The sequence below is a fragment of the Kogia breviceps genome, chromosome X (genome assembly GCF_026419965.1).
Source record: "Kogia breviceps isolate mKogBre1 chromosome X, mKogBre1 haplotype 1, whole genome shotgun sequence".
Classification (NCBI taxonomy): Eukaryota; Metazoa; Chordata; class Mammalia; order Artiodactyla; family Physeteridae; genus Kogia; species Kogia breviceps.
The window spans coordinates 27,334,419-27,355,344 of NC_081330.1; the positions used below are offsets into that span (position 1 = coordinate 27,334,419).

At 36.7% G+C, this 20,926-nt stretch overlaps 1 protein-coding gene across 2 annotated transcripts in view; it reads left to right on the plus strand.

Annotated features, from left to right (window-relative positions):
- Window positions 1-18,288, plus strand: part of CUL4B (cullin 4B) — a 32,898-nt gene extending 14,610 nt beyond the window's left edge. Inside the window, exons 5-21 of one of the 2 annotated variants that reach the window (XM_059050060.2) lie at window positions 102-171; window positions 928-1,001; window positions 1,801-1,963; window positions 2,243-2,332; window positions 2,633-2,715; window positions 3,347-3,414; window positions 4,334-4,452; window positions 5,057-5,249; window positions 6,570-6,674; window positions 7,168-7,278; window positions 7,709-7,800; window positions 8,912-9,019; window positions 9,872-9,985; window positions 10,932-11,037; window positions 12,143-12,315; window positions 14,636-14,788; window positions 16,895-18,288. In XM_059050060.2, coding sequence (XP_058906043.1) covers window positions 102-171; window positions 928-1,001; window positions 1,801-1,963; window positions 2,243-2,332; window positions 2,633-2,715; window positions 3,347-3,414; window positions 4,334-4,452; window positions 5,057-5,249; window positions 6,570-6,674; window positions 7,168-7,278; window positions 7,709-7,800; window positions 8,912-9,019; window positions 9,872-9,985; window positions 10,932-11,037; window positions 12,143-12,315; window positions 14,636-14,788; window positions 16,895-16,990 — 1,918 coding nt within the window. In that variant the 3' untranslated portion in view covers window positions 16,991-18,288. The remainder of the gene's footprint in view (window positions 1-101; window positions 172-927; window positions 1,002-1,800; window positions 1,964-2,242; window positions 2,333-2,632; window positions 2,716-3,346; window positions 3,415-4,333; window positions 4,453-5,056; window positions 5,250-6,569; window positions 6,675-7,167; window positions 7,279-7,708; window positions 7,801-8,911; window positions 9,020-9,871; window positions 9,986-10,931; window positions 11,038-12,142; window positions 12,316-14,635; window positions 14,789-16,894) is intronic. The other variant, XM_059050061.2, reaches the window with a different exon arrangement.
- Window positions 18,289-20,926: the final 2,638 nt, after the last annotated feature.

The window sequence follows — 20,926 nt, forward strand, 5'->3', positions numbered from 1 at the left end:
TTTAGTTTGTAGGGCATTCTGTATTTAAGACAAATGTGCTCTTACATTGCATATATTACTTGTACTAAGCACTTTAAAAATATCCTTAACGTATATCTCACGGATTCATTGGATAGTGTTCTTTTTCTAAAGAAGATCGATAGATGTTGGCAAAACCATTGCAGACAAATGGTAAGATGGAAAAAGCATTACATTTCAGCTAAGTATTGTCGTTAAAATAAGTTTCTTCAAATAGAGGAATGCTAGTTTTAAAAGCTTTGCAATGGGGGGACTGAAACTAATTTTGGTTGAGTTTTCTATTTTAAAACTGCAAGTTACAGGTAAACCAGTATTTTAGAATGACTTGCACCTTATGATAATTTTGATTTTTGTAACACTTAAGCAAAAAGTATTTATCTCATTTAAAAAGTTACATTTTGCCTGTCAGTCTTGATGGCTATCCCACTCACTATTTGGTTACTTGTGCCTTTTGGTTCTGCATTTTAGCTTATTCAGATCACAACCTTTTCCTTTTCCCCTAATCTGGTATTATTTTAAACCTTATATTCTGCAAATTAAAAATCTTAAAATCCATCCCACCCACCCAGAATCCCATGTATACAATTTAAGGCAGTTTCACCCTGACCACTGTTGCTGAGGAAAAATTGTATGCCCCTTTATTTTGTTTTTATTTTTAGTTGCTTCTCAGATTGCAAAGAAGTCATAGACCATTTTAAGTGTCTTTTTTTTCTGGAAACTACAAGAATTAAGGTTTATTAATAGTTTAATAAAAATGGTGTGGGCATATTCTCAGGTAGATGTGTTTATCTGTATGTTTGATCCTAGTAGTCTAGTATATATACAAGTAAACTCTGCTATCTTATTTTATAAAATATTTCAGCTTCACAAAATATAACAAATGGTTTGATTTCTTTTTTTCATTGGCAGATCATGATCAGGAGCATTTTTTTGTTTCTGGATAGGACTTACGTTCTTCAAAATTCAATGCTACCCTCCATTTGGTAAGGATACCAGAAAAAAATTATGAAAAGATTTGTAACAAATCATAGTCAAATCTTAATTACACTAATAGAAAAGAGTGATACTGTGAATATTCTCCTAAAAATTCATATTTGGCTTCTAGACTTCTGTTTATAGCAGTTTTACCTTGTTAATTATGTTTTGCCTATGCTAATATTGGAGATAGCTAACATTCCCTGGGCATATAATAACTTATGAAGAAGTTTCTTTGTTGGCCAAGGGGATTAAAGTTTGCTCTGGATTGTCTGAGTGTGCATCATTTTGTTGCTGATCAAGAGTTCACTCATTATCTTTTAACATTATTGTGGAAAATTCCATGTATACACAAAAACTTCAGAGTATAATGAGCTCTTCCCCCCACCATGTGCCTAGCATCTACCTACAGCAATTATCAGAGTTTACTGATTTTTGAGTACTGAAGCCAGATGACAAATGAGCAATTAAGCCTTCATTACCAGTACAATGAAGACCATTTTATAGCTTTGAACTAATTTTGCCTCTTGATTTGACCAAGGTAAGAAATCCACCAAAGAAAATAATACAATAAAACTTAGTTATGGAGGAAGATGGGAATTTAGCTTCAGTTTTCATTAAAGACAAAATGAGTTTCCTGTATACTTTAATAATGTTATTTAAAATTAAATGTGTGGATTTTATACTTTTACAATTGCTGCTTCAAAGCCTGGAACCCTAATTAACATGTGGTGAGAAGTTAAGCAAGCCTCTCCAGAAGTGGTATTGTTGTCAATTAATTTAGATTATATATTTTTTTTATTTTAGGGATATGGGACTGGAGTTATTTAGGGCTCATATTATAAGTGATCAGAAAGTCCAGAATAAGACAATTGATGGCATTCTTCTTTTGATTGAGAGGGAAAGGAATGGTGAAGCAATTGATAGAAGTTTACTCCGAAGCCTTTTAAGCATGCTCTCTGATTTGCAAGTAAGTCAACTACTTCACTTACTACAGAGCTGATTGCTGTCCCTAATTTGATGTTTAAAAAGCAAGCTCAGGGAATTCCCTGGCGGTCCAGTGGTTAGGACTCTGTGCTGTCACTGCTGAGGGCCCAGGTTTGCTCCCTGGTTGGGGAACTAAGATCCCACAAGCCCCGAGGCATGGCCAAAAAAATAAAAACCAAACTCATAGTGCTGTTCCCATTAAGGGCATTCAATAAACATTTATTGGATAATTGAACTCTTTTATTTTGTTACCCCTTTCCAGATTTATCAGGATTCTTTTGAACAACGATTTTTGGAAGAAACTAACCGACTCTACGCAGCTGAAGGCCAAAAATTAATGCAGGAAAGAGAGGTATTTAAAAATCGTGATTAATAAATCCACTGTGTCTCACAATAGACCCTACTTTATTGAACATAAGCTGCCCTTTGCATTTATCTTCCCAACATTATGCTGCTTTTCTCTCACTTAGGTGCTCCTTTCTTTTCTCTCTTCTTGAAGGCCAGAATTCTGGATCATAAACTCTACCTATAATTTTACATATGATTCAACCCTGTCACATTTGACAGGGCTGCTCCCAGGATCTTTTGGACTTGACATTTTCTGAATGAGTTATGGGGAGGAAAACAATAATATAAAAAACTATCTTTGTAGGTTCCTGAATATCTTCATCATGTTAACAAACGTCTAGAAGAAGAAGCAGACAGACTTATTACTTACTTAGATCAGACCACCCAGTAAGTATTACATGCTCAGCCTAATAGCCTTAACCTGTGTTATTGAATCACTTAAGGCACTTCGGGCATCCGCAAACATGTTAGTAACTATTTTCAGGTGTCTTGAGTCTTTAACAATTGTTTTCATAATGCAACCTTCAAGTTGTTATTTTCCCTACTTAATTAGCTTTAATCAAGGATTTGATAATTGGTTGTCTATATGTGTTTAGGATGTAACTAAAAAATAGTATTACAAGATGATGTGATCTTTAAAATCTTCAGGCCGATTAAAATTCGGTGGGTGTTCATAGGAGAAAGTATTTCTGTGCTTTCCTAAATATTACCAACCAAGAGTTCCTGTAAGCAGCACAGATAAATTCTTTACTTTCCTAGTGAAAGCAGAGAAATTTGGGAAAAGCCAGCCATAGCAAGACCCTTAAAGTATTTATTTCATGATGTAACAAATTCTGAAATATGCAATGTTTTCCTTCTAGGCATAAAGTAGAATAACTCTGAGCACAATAAATTTATACATAGAAATAGGAATATTGAAATTAACATATAATGAGCTATTTGATTTTTCCCCCCAGGAGAGACTATAAATTTTCAGCAAAGTCAAAGTCAATAATTCTAAACTTTTTTTTCCTTGTAGAAAGTCATTAATTGCTACTGTGGAAAAACAACTTCTAGGTGAACACTTAACAGCGATTCTTCAGAAAGGTAATTGGTAATTTACAAATAGGAGATTACTTTTAAAATGGTAGCAGCAAACAAGTAGAAAAATTTTTAAAGATTGCCCTTTCAAAAGTTTGGTAGTGTGTGGCTGCATTTCTGAGGAGGGACACAACCCCTTTTCCCTATTCATCACAGTAAACTTTCAGGAGGTGCCTGTTTCCTTAACTTAAAGATACGGGGAGTGAGATGAGAGGAGACTACCAACTCCAGTAAAGAAACAGTGGGAATTGGGGAATTCTTGATTTAATTTTTAAGACTGCAGTAATAAGGAAATGTGTTTTTTGCACTAAAATGTTTTTGTTTCTAGCATATAAAACCAAGGACTTCTATAATCCTAAGTGATCTATGAGTATACCCTGAATTTTACTTTGACAATGCTACATATAGGCAAAAAAGTCTTACCTTTCTCTCCAGCCATCTTTTCTTTTGTTTAAGGTATTTTAGCATATTAATGCAGTTGCACTTTTATTTCATTCTGAAAATCAAATACTTTAGAACTTCATTTAAACTTGGCCTATTGATGTATCGTTTTTGATATACCACAGGCCATATCCAATACTTTGAAATATATTGTATACTAATGCAAATATAATGTGGCTATTGCACATATGAGGTATTTATAATGTGTATTTATGTAAACCAAGTTTTATAAGTTGGTTTATACATCTCATCTACTATGCTAAATGGTACAAACCATTACACAATTTTTGTTTTTATATAAAGTTCCCTATAGTTAGTTTTCACTTGGAAAGGTGATTGTTTCTTTGAGTTTAATTCAAAGCACATCTCTGTATTAAAATCACAGACTAGTCATAGTTCAGACCAGTATCATAATAACTTAGTTTTCATTAAAATATCTGACATTTGTGTTCACTTTTTTAATACCAAATGTTTCAAAATTCAGGTTTAAATAACCTCCTTGATGAAAACCGAATTCAAGATTTATCTCTCCTGTATCAACTCTTCAGTAGAGTTCGAGGTGGCGTTCAGGTTCTCTTGCAGCAATGGATTGAATACATTAAGGTATTAACATTAACCTGTTTTTATTTTTCTCTCATGGCTTATAATCTATACATCTAGAGTACATATCAGCAAGAATTTCTTATTTGTTAGATCCTTTTTTTGTAAGTAATGGGCATTTTGAGAACAGTCAACCTGAGAATGATAGCTGTGTGGCAAATTAGCAATGAAACAGTTCTCTTCTTGATGTCTGATGTGATTTCTAGCTCCAATAAAATATAGCAGTGAATTTGGAAAAAGGAAGAGGGCTTTTTTTGGATCCAAATTTCTTTCCTTTCTTTGATCTTACACTGAAGGCAGATTGCTGTTTTTTAAAAATTCAACCCGACTTCTTTAAAAGTAGGAAAAAGACCCTAGAGACTTCTACAATAATGCCCCATTATGATATTATATAGCCAGTGGCCATTACTTATTTTATTACTATAGATGAATGGTATCAGTCTGGATGTTTTATAACCTTATTTTTTAATTTTCTTGACTTCAAAGCCAGCTTTATCTTAATTTTTTGAGATTTTAAAGTATGTGTATCTACTTAAAATATGATTGGGGGGATTGTTTTCATTGCAGATAATTAAATTCTAATAAAGAGTCATTTTTGTTTCTTTAGGCATTTGGTAGCACTATTGTAATTAATCCTGAAAAGGATAAAACCATGGTTCAAGAATTGCTGGATTTTAAAGATAAGGTTGATCATATAATTGATATCTGTTTCCTGAAAAATGAAAAATTTATCAACGCCATGAAAGAAGCATTTGAAACATTCATTAACAAAAGACCAAACAAACCTGCTGAACTTATAGGTATTTCTCCAGTCCCTTTTCCCAGTTCCTTAATGTTCTTCTTTTACTCATAAAATTCCAGTTAACCTGAAATTTTGACAAGGTTTTGTATATTAACACCTAATTTATTTGGAGTTGCATACTTTGTGGTTTCTAAGCTGGATGCAAGGAATAAGTCCTTCATGCTAAAGAATATCTCAAAACCCACATGTCAAACATGGTCGTTCTTTGTAAGACCCTATTTACTTTTACTTATAAAAAACTTGATAGCTGTTTTACAAGCCTCCTGCAATTTAGAGGTGAGGCAGGGTGCCATTTCTTGAGGCCCACACATAGGGCTACAGGAAAGGATAGCACAGAATTACAGTTGCCAGTGAGCAAGGTAGAATGTCCAGGATGAAAATAAACCTAATAATCTGGGCCCATTTAGAGTAAAAGGTGTGGTATACTTCAGTTCTCAGTTTTTCCCACCTGGGTACCCCTTAATGTTGAGGAGGAGGTAGCTGAGAAGGTCCTTCGCCAAAAGGATGAATTTTTTTTTTTTTTTAATTTTTGGCTACGTTGGGTCTTCGTTGCTGTGCGCGGGGTTTCTCTAGTTGTGGCAAGCGGGGGTTACTCTTTGTTGCGGTGCGTGGGCTTCTCATTGCAGTGGCTTCTCTTATTGTGGAGCATAGGCTCTAGGCGCATGGGCTTCAGTAGTTGTGGCACGTCAGCTCAGTAGTTGTGGAGCACGGGCTTAGTGGCTCCGTGGTGTGTGGGATATTCCCGGAACAGGGATCAAACCCATGTGCCCTGCATTGGCACGTGGATTCTTAACAACTGTGCCACCAGGGAAGTCCCAAAAGGATGAAATTTTGTTGGTTTACTACTTACCCTTAAAATGTTTGCAAAATTTGCCTCCTACTCTGTAATGTATCTGGTTTGTTTTAATAGAAAAGGGTTTAAGATTGCCTACCATCAGTGTAAAGTGAATACTCCAGAAGATGTGCCATGTCTTTCAGTGGCTTTGATGACCCCAGCACAGGGCTGTATACACCCCCCACCGCCGGGGTACCCATATCCCACATATCCCATTTTAGTAAGCATCAGTATGGTAGAAAGTACGTTAGATGTGGAGCCAGAAGACTTGGGTTTGAGTTGAGGCTCTTGTATTTTTTAGCTCTGTGACATTGAACAAGTCACTTGATCTCCCTGACTTTGGAGACTGTTTTAAAAATGCATGTATACATGTGAAACATTGAAAAAGTCAAGCATATCATACTCCTATTTGGTATTTATAGTGTGACCAGTACCTCATGGATACCCATGATCACTAAACAACAAACTTTCCCTCCATTTTAGCTAAGTATGTAGATTCAAAGCTTCGTGCAGGCAACAAAGAAGCTACAGATGAAGAACTTGAGAAAATGTTGGATAAGATTATGATTATATTTAGATTTATCTATGGTATGTATTTTTGTTTTAATATTTTTCTTTTAAAACAAAGCACTCAACAGAGAAACTAGCGAGTATAACCAACCTAGAAGGTATATTTATTTGGGGGCTAGCTGTTTCAAATTCTGTACATTCCTTGCATTTAATTTATTGGGGTACTTGAGGAATGTTACTTAATTGCCTTGTGCTTTGACTTTTCCACTATTAAGAGCCTTGAATTTTGCTACTTACTTTAATCTCTATAGTATTGATGCTAAAGCTACTAGTTGACTAAAGCTTTTCTAAAGAAAAGTTAATTCAGTCTTAATTCTTTATAGCAAAGAACTTTTGAAAGGTTTGGCACAAAAATCTACCTCTAATGTTTCTTGAATTTAGCAAGCTTGGATAAAATCTATAAATTTAAATAACTTGGAGTAATGGTACGATTTATTAAGCACTTTGAGCCAATTTTGTCAAAACCTTATATTGGAATATTATGAGAGTTGTGTTTTATTATTTAACATAGGCAAGGATGTTTTTGAGGCCTTCTATAAGAAAGATTTAGCCAAGCGCCTGTTAGTTGGGAAGAGTGCATCTGTGGATGCTGAAAAATCAATGCTGTCCAAACTTAAACATGGTATGTTTGTCATTCTTTCTGTTCCTTTTCTTCTTTGATTTCTGAGAGAAAATGTTAGCTTAGTTTTTACTCTTTTCAGTCAGTTGCCTCTTTTGTCAATCATTGCATGTTCTTATGATAAAAACGTAAATTGAGTAAGCTCATTAGGTTTCCAACCTATTTACATGTGCAGAGCTGTTGTGATTTAAAAAAAAATAAAGCATTGTTCTTTTATTATTTGTATAAAAGTTTCCCATTTATCTTATGCCTAAATAGTAGATAAGGTTACTACAGGATTAAAGATTTGACTCTGAATTAGTGGGGCATACACTTTGGGGTAAGGATTTTTTTGGTCTTATGAATAGTTACAGATCATATTTCATGTTTTCAATTCTAAATTCTGTGTTTTTACCACTTTAAAACACTGTAAATGTACAAACATCTTTAATAGAATGTGGAGCTGCTTTCACCAGCAAACTTGAAGGAATGTTTAAAGACATGGAACTTTCTAAAGACATCATGATTCAGTTCAAACAGGTAAAAGTGAGTTAAACTCTTACTTAATTCCTCCAACTTAAATGTATTTAGTTATCTCCTTACTTTGGTTTGTACTGAAGAGGATAAATAGAAACATGTATTTGTTATAAATACTTCATAGCAACTTAGATGATAGTCACAGTAGAGGAAAAAAATCACGAATGAAATGCAAGTATATTTGACCTACTTCAAAGTTTATTCTCAGTATACACCCAAGATAACACAAAAATAGAAGTAAAATGTATTGAACAGAAGTAAGGACAAGAAAAGCTGTAGCTAGTGAGAACAGGGCTTCTAGCATCTAATCACTGTTGGTGAGTTGCATGTTCAAAGCTGGTGATGGGGAGGGCGGAGAAGTGGCAGGGTGGTTGTATAAGTCCTTTAGGGACATTGGGAATGAAAAGCTAGATCCATAGTTTTGCAGATGTTGGTAGAAGCTGGTTTTGAAATATTTGAGATTATAGGTAATAGTGATAGCAAAGTAGATTTTCCTCTCCTAGGGTTTTAATAATGACTTCTTTACCACTATATTGCTATGGTGGGAAATGAGAGTGGAAGACTCAAGAGAAAGATAAGGGTCAGTAGATCATGGGTCCTGTAGTAGCTACAGAATAGGGTTTATTTGCTTTGCCCTTTCCCCTTCTTCCTTCCCCATTTCAGGTCACCCCCTGCAAACAGGCAGTGGAGCAAGTGAAAAACTGGAGACTTGGGCTGGCTGGTGGGGTGTGAGGAATGGGGGTTGCTGCCAGGTTTTCCAAGCCACATAGGGGTCTCCAGAGATGGGGACTGCAGGTGGTATGGGGAAAAGAATGGAGAAGAAATCCTATAACAGCCCAGTCGTATGTGAGAAATTATTTATTTAAGTCATTAATGCCTCTAACAGAGCACGTGATCTTTGTGTGCCATTGTAGCAAAATGTTACCCAGTGTACTTTTCTAGAGCACTTAATATAGGCTTCATTTATAGTCCTTTTAATAGTTGCCTTTTATTTTAAACATTGTCAGTATTTGCATGTAGTTTTGTAATGGGGACCTTCTTAAATGGGTCATTATTATGGCATGAAATGTATGCACTTTTATTTTTTAAGATCTCAGTGTGTGTGTTGATTTTATTGTAGTATATGCAGAACCAGAATGTACCTGGGAATATTGAATTAACTGTGAATATCCTGACGATGGGTTATTGGCCAACATATGTGCCTATGGAAGTTCATTTACCACCAGAGGTAAGAGTTGCTGTTTAGGACTTGAGTTATAAGCATAGAAATACATGACATTTCTATTTTGCTTATCATTGAAAAATATGTACTTTTAAAAGTTTGTTGTCAGTAAGCACACCACCACCAAATGTCAACTGTTTTTTAATACTTTACTCTTTTATTTAAATTACTCTTGTACTTATATCATTAGAGCATAGCTAAAGATGCCAAGTTTCTGAGTTCAGGGCTAAGTTCCTGACTCTTCTTTCAGTTCCCCAGATTGTACCCATCACTCTGTCCGGCTCTCAAAAATTCTTGCCCGTATATCACCTGGGGGTTGAACTGCTGAGTGATGGTGCTTGAGTAAATCCATCCTAACTCCTGGGGAAATGTCTTAACCCAGGACTGAAACTTAGAAAGGTTTAAGGCTAGAGAGATACATACTGAGAGTCCTCCGTGGAGATAATCATGGAAGCCCAGGGAGCAGATCTCCCTCATTAAGAGGGAGAATGTGGAAACAGGAAGAACAGGCCTAAGGCATAACTTTGAAAAAGGCTCACATTTGGTAGGTGGTAGGAAGAGGTACCTGTGAAGAAGCAGTAGTGAGATAAAGGAACCAGCATGTTGCAGAGACACAGAAGACATTGGAGATGAATGTTTCAAAAGAGGGGATGATAAAATGTTGCAGACAGATCAGAGTGTAAAGACTGATTAATGCCGTTAGATTTGGTGGTTATTACCTTACATCAAAATGATCAGTGGACCTGCTCTGTATAGTCTTTAAAACTTCCAGAAATTTTTACACGAGGTAAATATAAAAAGTGGTGAACGTGATATTGGATACAGAACTTAAATAAAGCTTTGTTTTATTTATTGTAGATGGTAAAACTTCAGGAGATTTTCAAGACCTTTTACCTAGGCAAACATAGTGGCAGGAAACTTCAGTGGCAGTCAACCCTAGGACACTGTGTGCTAAAGGCAGAATTTAAAGAGGTAAGTGGATGTTCCCCAAACTTAGTTTTCACCATCCTTTTTTTTTTTTTTTTTTTTTTTTTTGTGGTACGCGGGCCTCTCACTGTTGTGGCCTCTCCCGTTGCGGAGCACAGGCTCAGGACGCGCAGGCTCAGTGGCCATGGCTCACGGGCCCAGCTGCTCTGCGGCATGTGGGATCTTCCCGGACCGAGGCACGAACCCATGTCCCCTGCATCAGCAGGCGGATGCTCAACCACTGCGCCACCAGGGAAGCCCTCACCTTCATCTTTGATATTGAGGTCATCCCTCTTAATTTGAAGGTTTAAGGTGTTTTATAAATTTGTCCTAAATATCTGCATGACATAGTGATAGCTTGTCACAGCCCTGTGTATATTATAAGAATGTGGTCTTTTCCACAGTTGATTGGGCCCTGCTGCAAAACCAAAACCAATAACCCTTTTCTCCCACACCCTTTCCCCACCTGTGGATGCAAAATTCACGCTGCCACTTCTTGACAGGAAACTTATTTTCTTGTTGCTGGGAGCTAGAGAATAGAGTGGGCCTTAAGGGGAGCAGTTCTCATATCTAATTTCAAAAAATCCTACAGCTTTTCATGACTAATCTGAATCAGACAAGTTGAAAATGCATTGAAATAGTGATTTCTTGTTGCTCATGATAAATATCTGTAATGACACATAAAACCCACCTATTAATTTTCATTGCTTTGTTGTTTTAATTATAAGGCTTAAAAAAAGACCTGTAGAAAGGTCACCCAATCCTTCCTCCTGTTTTAGGTAGGATCACACCTAAACCCTACACTGAACATACTGGCTTTTCTGGATAATGTTAATCCGAGTTTCTAAATCCACTAATTGAAAAATGCTTTTCCAGTAAGAGATTAGTTATTTGATTAATTTTCATGCATTTAAAAAAAAATGATGGCTAAACACTGTTGTTTCTCCAACAGGGTAAAAAGGAACTCCAGGTCTCTCTTTTTCAAACACTGGTGCTGCTAATGTTTAATGAGGGAGAGGAGTTCAGTTTAGAAGAGATCAAGCAGGCTACTGGAATAGGTTTGTGTTGAATCGTTTGATTAGCATGCATTATTCAGTGTCCACTATGTGCACTCCACTTGGTTAAGAGCTCTGGGGGACTAAAAAGGGATAATCCCCCTCCTCAGCACTTATAACCATGGGGAAAGGGAGAAATGACACTTAATTTCACAACTAGTAAGTACCAATCTGTGGTGCTGACAGAGTGTGTTAGGAGTTCAGTGAAGCAAGAGATAACTATGGACTGGCACAATTGGGAAAGCCTTCATGAAGGAGGTAGGACTTGGGCTGGGACTTCAAATTTAAGTTAGGGAGAAGGCATATGTTGCAAGAGGAAATACCATGAGAAAAGGTGTGGAGGAAGGAATGAGCACAGTGTGGGCAGGAGTCATAAAATGTTTAACTGCAGCATAGAGTAGTGAGATAACAAAGTTAGCTAGGTAAGATATGGAGAGCCTTACAAATCTAGCAAGTGAAACATACATTGTAGGATCTCAAGTGTGTGACATATTGTAAGTGACTTATTTGGGCAGCTTGCCTATAATCAATAGATAGTAGGGCAGCTTGAAGGATGAAGAGATTCCAGTCCAGAAGCTAATGGGGTAATTCAGGCATAAAGTGATAACGAACTTAGACTAGAATGAGGCCAATGAGAAGAGAGACGAAGCATCTCTGAGGAAGCAACTACTAGATATGTGGAGGATGAAGGAGAGGGAAGAGTTAAAAGATGATTCCAGGGTTTCTCACCAGAGGAGGTTGGTAGCTTCGTAACTAACAATTGGAAAGAAGACAGTTTCATGGGCAAGATGATGACTAAAATGTTGGACATACTAAAATTGATAGTAGAGGAGCCAGCTAGAGGTATCCTTTAAATGTAGGACTGGGGAAAATGAGATGTCATTTCTGAAGATGTGGTGGTTATCCACTCGGAATGATAATTGAAGCCTTTAGAGGACGACCAGGAAAAAAGCCATTGGATAGGACAAAGAGGAAGTTGTTCATGATCTTGGGGAAAAAAGGAAACAGTTTTAATAGATGGGTGGGGTAGAAGCTAGACTGAGGTTGAATGTAGCTGTGCGTGTTGATGAGTTAGTAACAAATAACTAATCCACTCTTTCTTCTTCAGAGGATGGAGAGTTAAGAAGAACACTGCAGTCATTGGCCTGTGGCAAAGCTCGAGTTCTGGCGAAAAATCCAAAGGGTAAAGATATCGAAGATGGTGACAAGTTCATTTGTAATGATGATTTCAAGCACAAACTTTTCAGGATAAAGATCAATCAAATTCAGATGAAAGAAACGGTATTTCTTTTGCATTCTCCTCATTCTAATGTACTGGAATTATATATGTTCATAATAAAGATTTGTAAAGAAGATTTTAGCCTAGAATACTATCACTAACATTAACATTATCTATGCCTATATCTAGCTCAGTGTATTTCAGTATATGATTTTGCAGGTTTTGAGGGGGTGGGGGTGTACACAATTGGGCCTGATAGTTTTATATCCTGCTTTTTGTGTGTTTAACATTAAGACTTTAGATTTTTTAAAAAATTTATTTATTTTAGGCTGCATTGGGTCTTCGTTGCTGCACACAGGCATTCTCTAGTTGTGGCGAGTGGGGTCTACTCTTTGTTGCAGTGCACAGGCTTCTTATTGTGGTGGCTTCTCTTGTTGCGGAGCATGGGCTCTAGGCGCGCGAGCTTCAGTAGTTGTAGCACACAGGCTCAGTAATTGTGGCTCGCGGGCTCTAGAGCGCAGGCTCAGTAGTTGTGGCGCATGGGCTTAGTTGCTCCGCGGCATGTGCGATCTTCCCGGACCAGGGCTCGAACCTGTGTCCCCTGCATTGGCAGGCAGATTCTTAACCACTGTGCTACCAGGGAAGCCCCAAGTCTTTAGAATTTTTCCATGCCATTGAGCATCTTTATAAAATGGCAGATGGCCACACAATATTCTTTTACACAGCTATGATAATTTATTCAACCAATGTCCATTGTTGGGCACTTAAATTCATAACTTCTTAGTATTGTAAATAAAACAGCAAGATACATCTCTGTACCTAAATCTTAATCTCTCTGATCCTTTCCTTAAGAATTTATCATGGAAGCAGATTTTTTGGGTTAAAGAATGTGAACATTTTAAGAGTCTTAATACATTATGCCATTTTGTGTTCTAGAAAGATTGGACCAATTTACACTGTCTAATGTGAGTGCCCGTCTTACTGTGCCCTTGCCAGCACTAAAGATTATATTTTCTTTTTTTTAATCTTTGTCAGCTTGCTTGGTGAAAAATTGGAAGGTTTAGTTAGTGTTTCTTTGATCAACAGTGAATATTTTGTTTGTCTTTACCATTTGAATTTGTAAGGCTTTTATTAAGGAAACCAACAACTGCAGCATTTCCTGAAACCAGTTGGTTTCAATTCCAACAAGGTTTAATGCAGTATTTGAGAAAAAGTTTTATAATAGGGATAGAAGTCAAGGTCGCAAACAAGTTCCTATCTGTTAACATTCACATCAGAGGCATGATATTCCCTTAGATTACTGTGTTATTTTAAAACCTGTGCTGTATCAGAAAGAAACTAACTGCAAAAAGCCCAAACCTAGGGACTTTCCTGGCAATCCAGTGGTTAAAACTCTGTGCTACCACTGCAGAGGGTACAGGTTCGATTGCGGGAATAAAGATCCCTCATGCTGAGTGATGAGGCAAAAAAAAAAAAAAAAAGCCCAAACTACTCTTTTATTTTAGGTGCTAAAGAGGAACATTCTTGCTTTAGCATTAGAATTGATTAACTGACTTTTTTTAAACTGTGCGTTTCTGATTTATATATTACAAAATAAAAATTAATGAAAAGAATTTAGGACTTCCCTGGTGGCGCAGTGGTTGAGAGTCCGCCTGCCGATGCAGGGGACACGGGTTCGATCCCTGGTCCGGGAAGATCCCACATGCCGTGGAGCAACTAAGCCCGTGCGCCACAACTGCTGAGCCTGTGCTCTAGAGCCTGCGAGCTGCAACTACTGAAGCCTGCGCTCCTAGAGCCCATGCTCTACAACAAGAGAAGCCACTGCAATGAGAAGCCCACACACCACAACGAAGAGCAGCCCCCACTCGCCACAACTACAGAAAGCCTGCGCAGCAACGAAAACCCAAGGCAGCCAAAAAATACAATACAATAAAATAAAATGTTAAATAAAAAGTTTGACACTGGTTAGCTTAGCTAGTTAGTATCATACTTTGAGTCAGATGTCAGAATCAGTCAGTTTTACAGATAAACTAATGTCATACAGAAATCTGGTCAATAACCTCTTGTGACACGTTAAGAGTTTGAGAAGAGAGTAAAAGAAAATGATAAATTCTGCATCAGCTGTCTTTCTAGAAAAGCAGCTCAAAGATGGTATTTTTCTATTAACTAATATTGGCGTTACTTCATTGATATAGGACATTAGGATAGATGGGAATTGTGTTTGTGGGGTTTTTTCTGTCCTTATCTGTATTTATAAGGTTTCTTTTGATAGTTCAGCATACTTAAAGCATTAACTGTGTCAAGTCCCTAAAATGTACAATTTGTATAAGTAATCAAGTTTCACTTCAGGTACAGTTCCTAAGTTTAAAACTTTTTTGTTAGGTTGAGGAACAAGCAAGCACCACAGAAAGAGTATTTCAAGACAGACAGTATCAAATTGATGCTGCAATTGTTCGAATTATGAAGATGAGAAAGACACTTAGCCACAATCTCCTTGTTTCAGAAGTGTACAACCAGTTGAAATTTCCGGTAAAGGTAGGTACTTCTGTATTTTATTATTGAGCTGCTTATATATATAAAAATATTGAGTTTATTATATATAAAAATTAGATTTTTCAGACACAAATCTTACAAACATAGAATAAAACCTCAAGACCATTTGGAGGGACAAAAGTTTTCATTTCTTATGCTCATATATATGATTCCAAAAAACCTTTGTTGGCATATGTGGGCAGCTGTGACAAAAGGGGAAAACAATTTATAAAAGCTCCTATACCTGAAAGTTTAGCTGCTAAGTGAATCTTTGAAATTTTCAAGTTTATTCACTTTATTTTTTTGAGCGTCTTTGTTATTTTTGTTTCTGCTTTCTCCTTGAAATACCTATAGCTGTTTGACAGATTTGGTTATTTTAATTAAGTTAAATCTGTTTAGTTAGCTTGTGTAAGTGTCCATTAAAAACTATACCGATAACTAGTAATCATTAGGCATCTTTTTTAAAGCTTAGCGGTAGTTCTGGCAAACAAATTAGTTGTCACGTGGACATGTGCCATTATAAATGTCCAGTAATAAAGCGCCTTAGACAATGTGGTGTTGTACTGGACTGTATCTCATGTTTTAGAAGATTTCTAAACTCTTGTGATGATAAACACTTGGTAAAGTTTGGATAGACTCTTGGCTGTTAGGGTTCTCATGAGCTTTGGGCCTAGGTAAGTCATTTCACCTTTTGAGCTTGTTTCCTCTTTTGTAAAATGGAGATGATAATAGTACTTATCTTGTAGGATTACTGTGAAGCTTAAATGAGATAATATATGTAAAAACTTAGCACTGGGCCTGGCACATAAGTGCTCATTAGCTGTCACTGTTAATAAGGTAGGCTTTCTCGCTCCTCCAAACCTAATACTGCCTCCTCATTATCACACTCTCACCCTCATGTTCTGCCTTAACAATCATTTCACCTCTCGCCAGAGAGATCACTGATGCTAGCTAGCTAGGGAAGGTAGAGGATCACTGTAATAAATATTGTGCTGATATTCTAGGTCTTTCACCATAATTAAGAGAAAGTCATTTTGATTTTCAAATCTTGGAATTCAAACTTTGGTGAAATTTTGGCTGCCCCATCAAACTACTTTCCCTCTTTACCTTTCTTGATCAAGTAGCCATTTTACACAATCTGAAAAACTGTTAGCAAGCAAGATTATATTCTCTTTATAGGCTAGATACAAAAGACAGTGGAATTTTGTTACCCAAGAGCTAAGAATGCAATCATGAGAACAAGCTATAAGCTTTCTCAATGATTTTTCAATAAGTAGGATTCAAAAATTCAAATCATTTATAGCAGGTAACAGTTAAACCTTAAACCTGAAATACAAAGATCTGAATTATGAGATGATACTTCACTTATCAAACCATTTTGTTGTAGTATTCTTGTAAATAGTGATTTCCATAGTACATTTTTAATTTAATTTATAAAAATGCAACCTGACTTTGAGAACCAGCTTTTGTCCAAATTTAGGGTCTACTTATTTTCTCAAACTTTCTTGGCAAAACTAAATAGTGTTCTGTTTCCTTAAACTATCATGTGTTCCTTTTGTGAAGTTATGGTAGTCTTTTGTATTTGTGCAGAGAATAGCTGGTTCTTAGAAAACCTCTTTAAAATAGAAAAGTAAAGTATTGTATAACAGTATGACAGGGGACTTCCCTTGGTGTTCCAGTGGCTAAGACTCCCTGTTCCCAGTGCAGGGGGCCCGGGTTCGATCCCTGGTGAGGGAACTAGATCCCACATGCCACAACTAAAGATCCTGCACACAGCAACAGACCCCTCGTGCTGCTGCAACTAAGACCCAGCACAGCCAGATAGATAGATATAGATAGATAGGTAGATAAATACATAAACAGATAAATAAGACGTGACAGTGTATGCATAGTGTAAAAACATTTTTAACCTGGTTTATTTTCATTATACTTTCCTCTTTAAAAAATCAAGGAGATTTAAAAGATAAAAATTAAAAAATATTAAGGAGATTAAATACATTAAATCAATGAGCCAAAACTGTTCTTTTTTTTTTTTTTCATGGGGTATTGGTAAATGGGCTTGAGCCAGTGATTATGAGCTTTGCACTGAAAGTTTGCCTTCTCTTACAGCCTGCTGATCTTAAGAAGAGAATAGAATCCTTAATTGACCGGGACTACATGGAAAGAGATAAAGAAAATCCAAACCAGTACAATTATATTGCATAAAATGTTGGCCTTGGAGCATTTGGTGTCATAAGCAGTAGCCAGTGGATAAACTAACCTGTTATTATTTGACTTCTTTTATACTACCAATGACCAAATGAAGCAGTGTAATGGAAATAGTTGAGTGACTTTTCAGTGGTTAACATGCCCATTTAAAGAGTAATACTTACCTTTAAGAAGAATGTTGTTGAACTCTTTGCATGTTATTTAGTATGATGTGCAGAAAACTTAAGAAAGTACCTGGTCTTCATGATTCCTATTTGGAACTGGGGAAGAGGTCCCTATGGCTATTAAAAAAAAGAGGAGGAGGGGGGTTCTTATACACCATTAATTATGAAGCAAAAGGTTTATTTGCTTAAAATGTCATTTAAAGATACTTAAACTGCATGCAAACTTTATTTACTGTACAGAGTTCTGGATGTATTTATCAAATAGAAAAACCACCCTGGACTTGGTTGTTCACCTGTTTTGTGATTTCCCTTGAAGAGAAAAATAAGTTGTCATAGCTATTGATATTTTACTAAGTAATGTTCTGTTACACTGAAAGGGATGTTTTAAAAATTTTTATTTGGAAACAAGTTTTCAAGCAGAGGGACGGTTGCTTACATAGTCTTGTATACACACATCCTAAAATGTTCCCATGGGATGTGTGTATATGGTTCAGCCCTGAGTTTACTGTGCTGATTAACAGGTACTTATAAAAATAGCTGAAATAGAAAATTGCTGGTCAGTTGTACTAGAAGAACATGGTAGGAGAGAAAAATCCAACTCTTCCTTCATATTAAAAATGAATATAATATGAACATCACAAAAGAGACCAAAACCTATGTGTTTTGTAACTTTTTACAAGAGCAAAAATTCATAAACTAGTTTTCAGCTTCCTTTAGACTTTAATGTTGTTTGGACAGTTATGTCTTTAACTTGGACCAATTGTAGATTGTTACAGGCTTTCTGGGATTTAGCATTCCTATTTTCTCTACCAAAGTTTTTTATTGGAAGCACCTCAACTCTCCTTTTTGTTGGCATATAAGCATTTCCTATCATCCTTATTTTAACTTCCTAAAGCCCTAGATAGAACTAGACCCTTCCTCATTTCCCCCATACACCCCCTAGTTGGGAATTACAAATTCTGTATTATGCTGATCTTATTCCTTTCAAAATTGCTTGAAGATAAAGAGTTCTCATAGCCACTGGACACCTGTTTTTCAGGGGAATGTCCTAGGATTGTTCATACATAGAAAATAGCAAAAGCATTGTTTTTCAAATTGATAATGTGAGTAAAAGTCTTCTCTTTTACATCAGTGGTGGTTTTTGTTTTGTTTGGTTTTGTTTTTTTGTGGTACGTGGGCCTCTCACTGTTGTGGCCTCTCCAGTTGTGGAGCACAGGCTCCGATGTGCAGGCTCAGCGGCCCAGGCGCTCCGCGGCATGTGGGATCCTCCCGGACCGGGAAGCGAACCCGTATCCCCTGCATCGGCAGGTGGACTCTCAACCACTGCGCTACCAGGGAAGCCCCATCAGTGGTTTTTTGTTTTGGGGTTTGGGGTTCTGTTTTGCTTCCTTGTTTGTTTTTCCTTGAAGCTTTGAAGGGAATTGATCTTGGAGAAAAGCAGAATTTTTTTTTTTTTTGTGGTACGTGGGCCTCTCACTGTTGTGGCCTCTCCCATTGCGGAGCACAGGCTCCAGATGCGCAGGCTCAGCGGCCATGGCTCACGGGCCTAGCTGCTCCGCGACATGTGGGATCTTCCCAGACCAGGGCACAAACCTGTGTCCCCTGCATCGGCAGGCGGACTCTCAACCACTGTGCCACCAGGGAAGCCCAGAAATTTTGTTTTGATTAAAAAAAAAGTCAGAACTGCTTTAATGTTTTTTTGCAACAGTGTATTTCCTTGACTATTTGGAACCATTAAGAAGAATACCTAGGTCCTAACCCTCAACTGAGACTTTTGGCTCTTGTGTTTGCTATTGATTGTTTTCTTGAGTTCTCAAAGACCTGTGACCAGCTATTTTTTTTTTAAGTTGCCTGTTTTCTTTATAATTGCATCAAACTTACACACTGTTGTCCAACAGTATGTGGTATTTAGAATGCCTTCCTATTTTTGAGCAGCCATTGCCTGTATTTTCTTAGAGCCTCCCTGGTTTCCTTAACTGAGCTTATTTGACAAGGAAATGCAGCTATTTTGTTTGTCCTCTCTCCATACTGGACCATATAAGTCAGTGTTCTAACTCAACCCTGGTGGTCTGTGAGATACCTAGACTGTTCCACCAGCGTCGATAATTACTCTTAAGGAATTTTTAGGTAGAATTGGTACCATTAGGAGACTCTTGGTGTTACCTTTGTTATCTTGAAAGCTGGTCCCTTCCCTGAGGCTCTTAATTTTTTGAAAACTTGATGCTATTTCAGCTGAAAAAATTGGTGAGACTATTAAACAAATTGAGGGGAGCTGTTTAAGAAATTGAAAAGTGATCGCAAACAACATTGGATAATTGTGACTTTCAGTTCTGTATCAGTTGAATTTTTGTGCTCTTTTCCCTGTGTACGTGGTGGTTCTATTTTTCTCCAATAAAACTTTTATTTAAAAAAAGTTTCTGGAGAAGATCTTTAAAATTCAAATATTGTAAGAATATTAGAATACCACAGAACTTAACATCTTCTTCCTAATGATTTCTTTAATGAATTCAACAGTTGTCAATTTTGTTATTTTTTAAGTTTCTCTTTAATTTTTTTTTTTTTTTTTTTTTTTTTTTTTTGTGGTACGCGGGCCTCTCACTGCTGTGGCCTCTCCCGTTTGAGCACAGGCTCCGGACGCGCAGGCTCAGCGGCCATGGCTCACGGGCCCAGCTGCTCCGCGGCATGTGGGATCTTCCCGGACCGGACCACAAACCCCGTGTCTCCTGCGTCGGCAGGCGGACTCAACCACTGCGCCACCAGGGAAGCCCATCTCTTTAATTTTTTGTGGTGGTTTGATGGTAATGCTGTAGGAATGTGGAGGGGAAGGTATGGTAACAGATGATTCCTAGTAATCCTCAAGGTGAGTATTTATTCTTAAATGTTCTATTTTAGAAAAATCAAGTACAAGTAGAAACATTGTTTCATCCAAATCCTCAAAGTCAAGTAGTTTCATAAAGTCAGTATGAAACTAGTCTAGATTTAAGTTGAGAAGGATTGGTGTTAATTCTTTAAATACTTACTAGAATTCATGAAGCTATCAGGTCCTGGGCTTTTATGGGGAGTTTTTTGATTATTGATTCAATCTCTTAGTAGTTTTTTTCAGATTTTCTATTTATTCTTGAGTCAGTTTTAGTATTTTGTCTTAAAATAACTACCCTGACTTTTGTCTAGTATTTGCTTGGTATATCTCTTCATTGCTTAACAGCCTTTTCTTACATTTTTATATTTTAGGTGTGTCTCTTCCATATTAGATGGATTTTCCCATCTTTCCCCTAATCTGACAATTTCTGTCAATTTTTTCATAATATACATTTATTTTTTATTGAGGTATAGTTGAAGACAATTTATGTCCTTTAACTGGAAAATTATATCAATTTGCATTTGTTTCTAACATCTTACTGGTTGCACTTTATCTCTTCTAATTTTCTTTGCTTTTTCTCCTTTCTCAGCTTTAAAAAATACATATTGAGTTTTGTTTATTTTGTTTATTATTCCATTTTCCCCACTACTTATTTGGAAGTTATATTCTTTTTCTATTCTTTTACTGATTACTCTTGATATGTTAGCATGTATGTTTAACAAAGTCAAAAATATCTAAATTTTCCTCCCAATTAATATAAAGATGTTAAAACACTTTAATACTGATCACCTCTCCCCCAACTTAACACAGTGTTGTCCAGTGTTTTAGTTTTGTCCTCTTTTTAAAAATGAACACCACAAATTAAAACATTAGGCTTTGCTCAAACACCACCTTCTCAGTGAAGCTTAC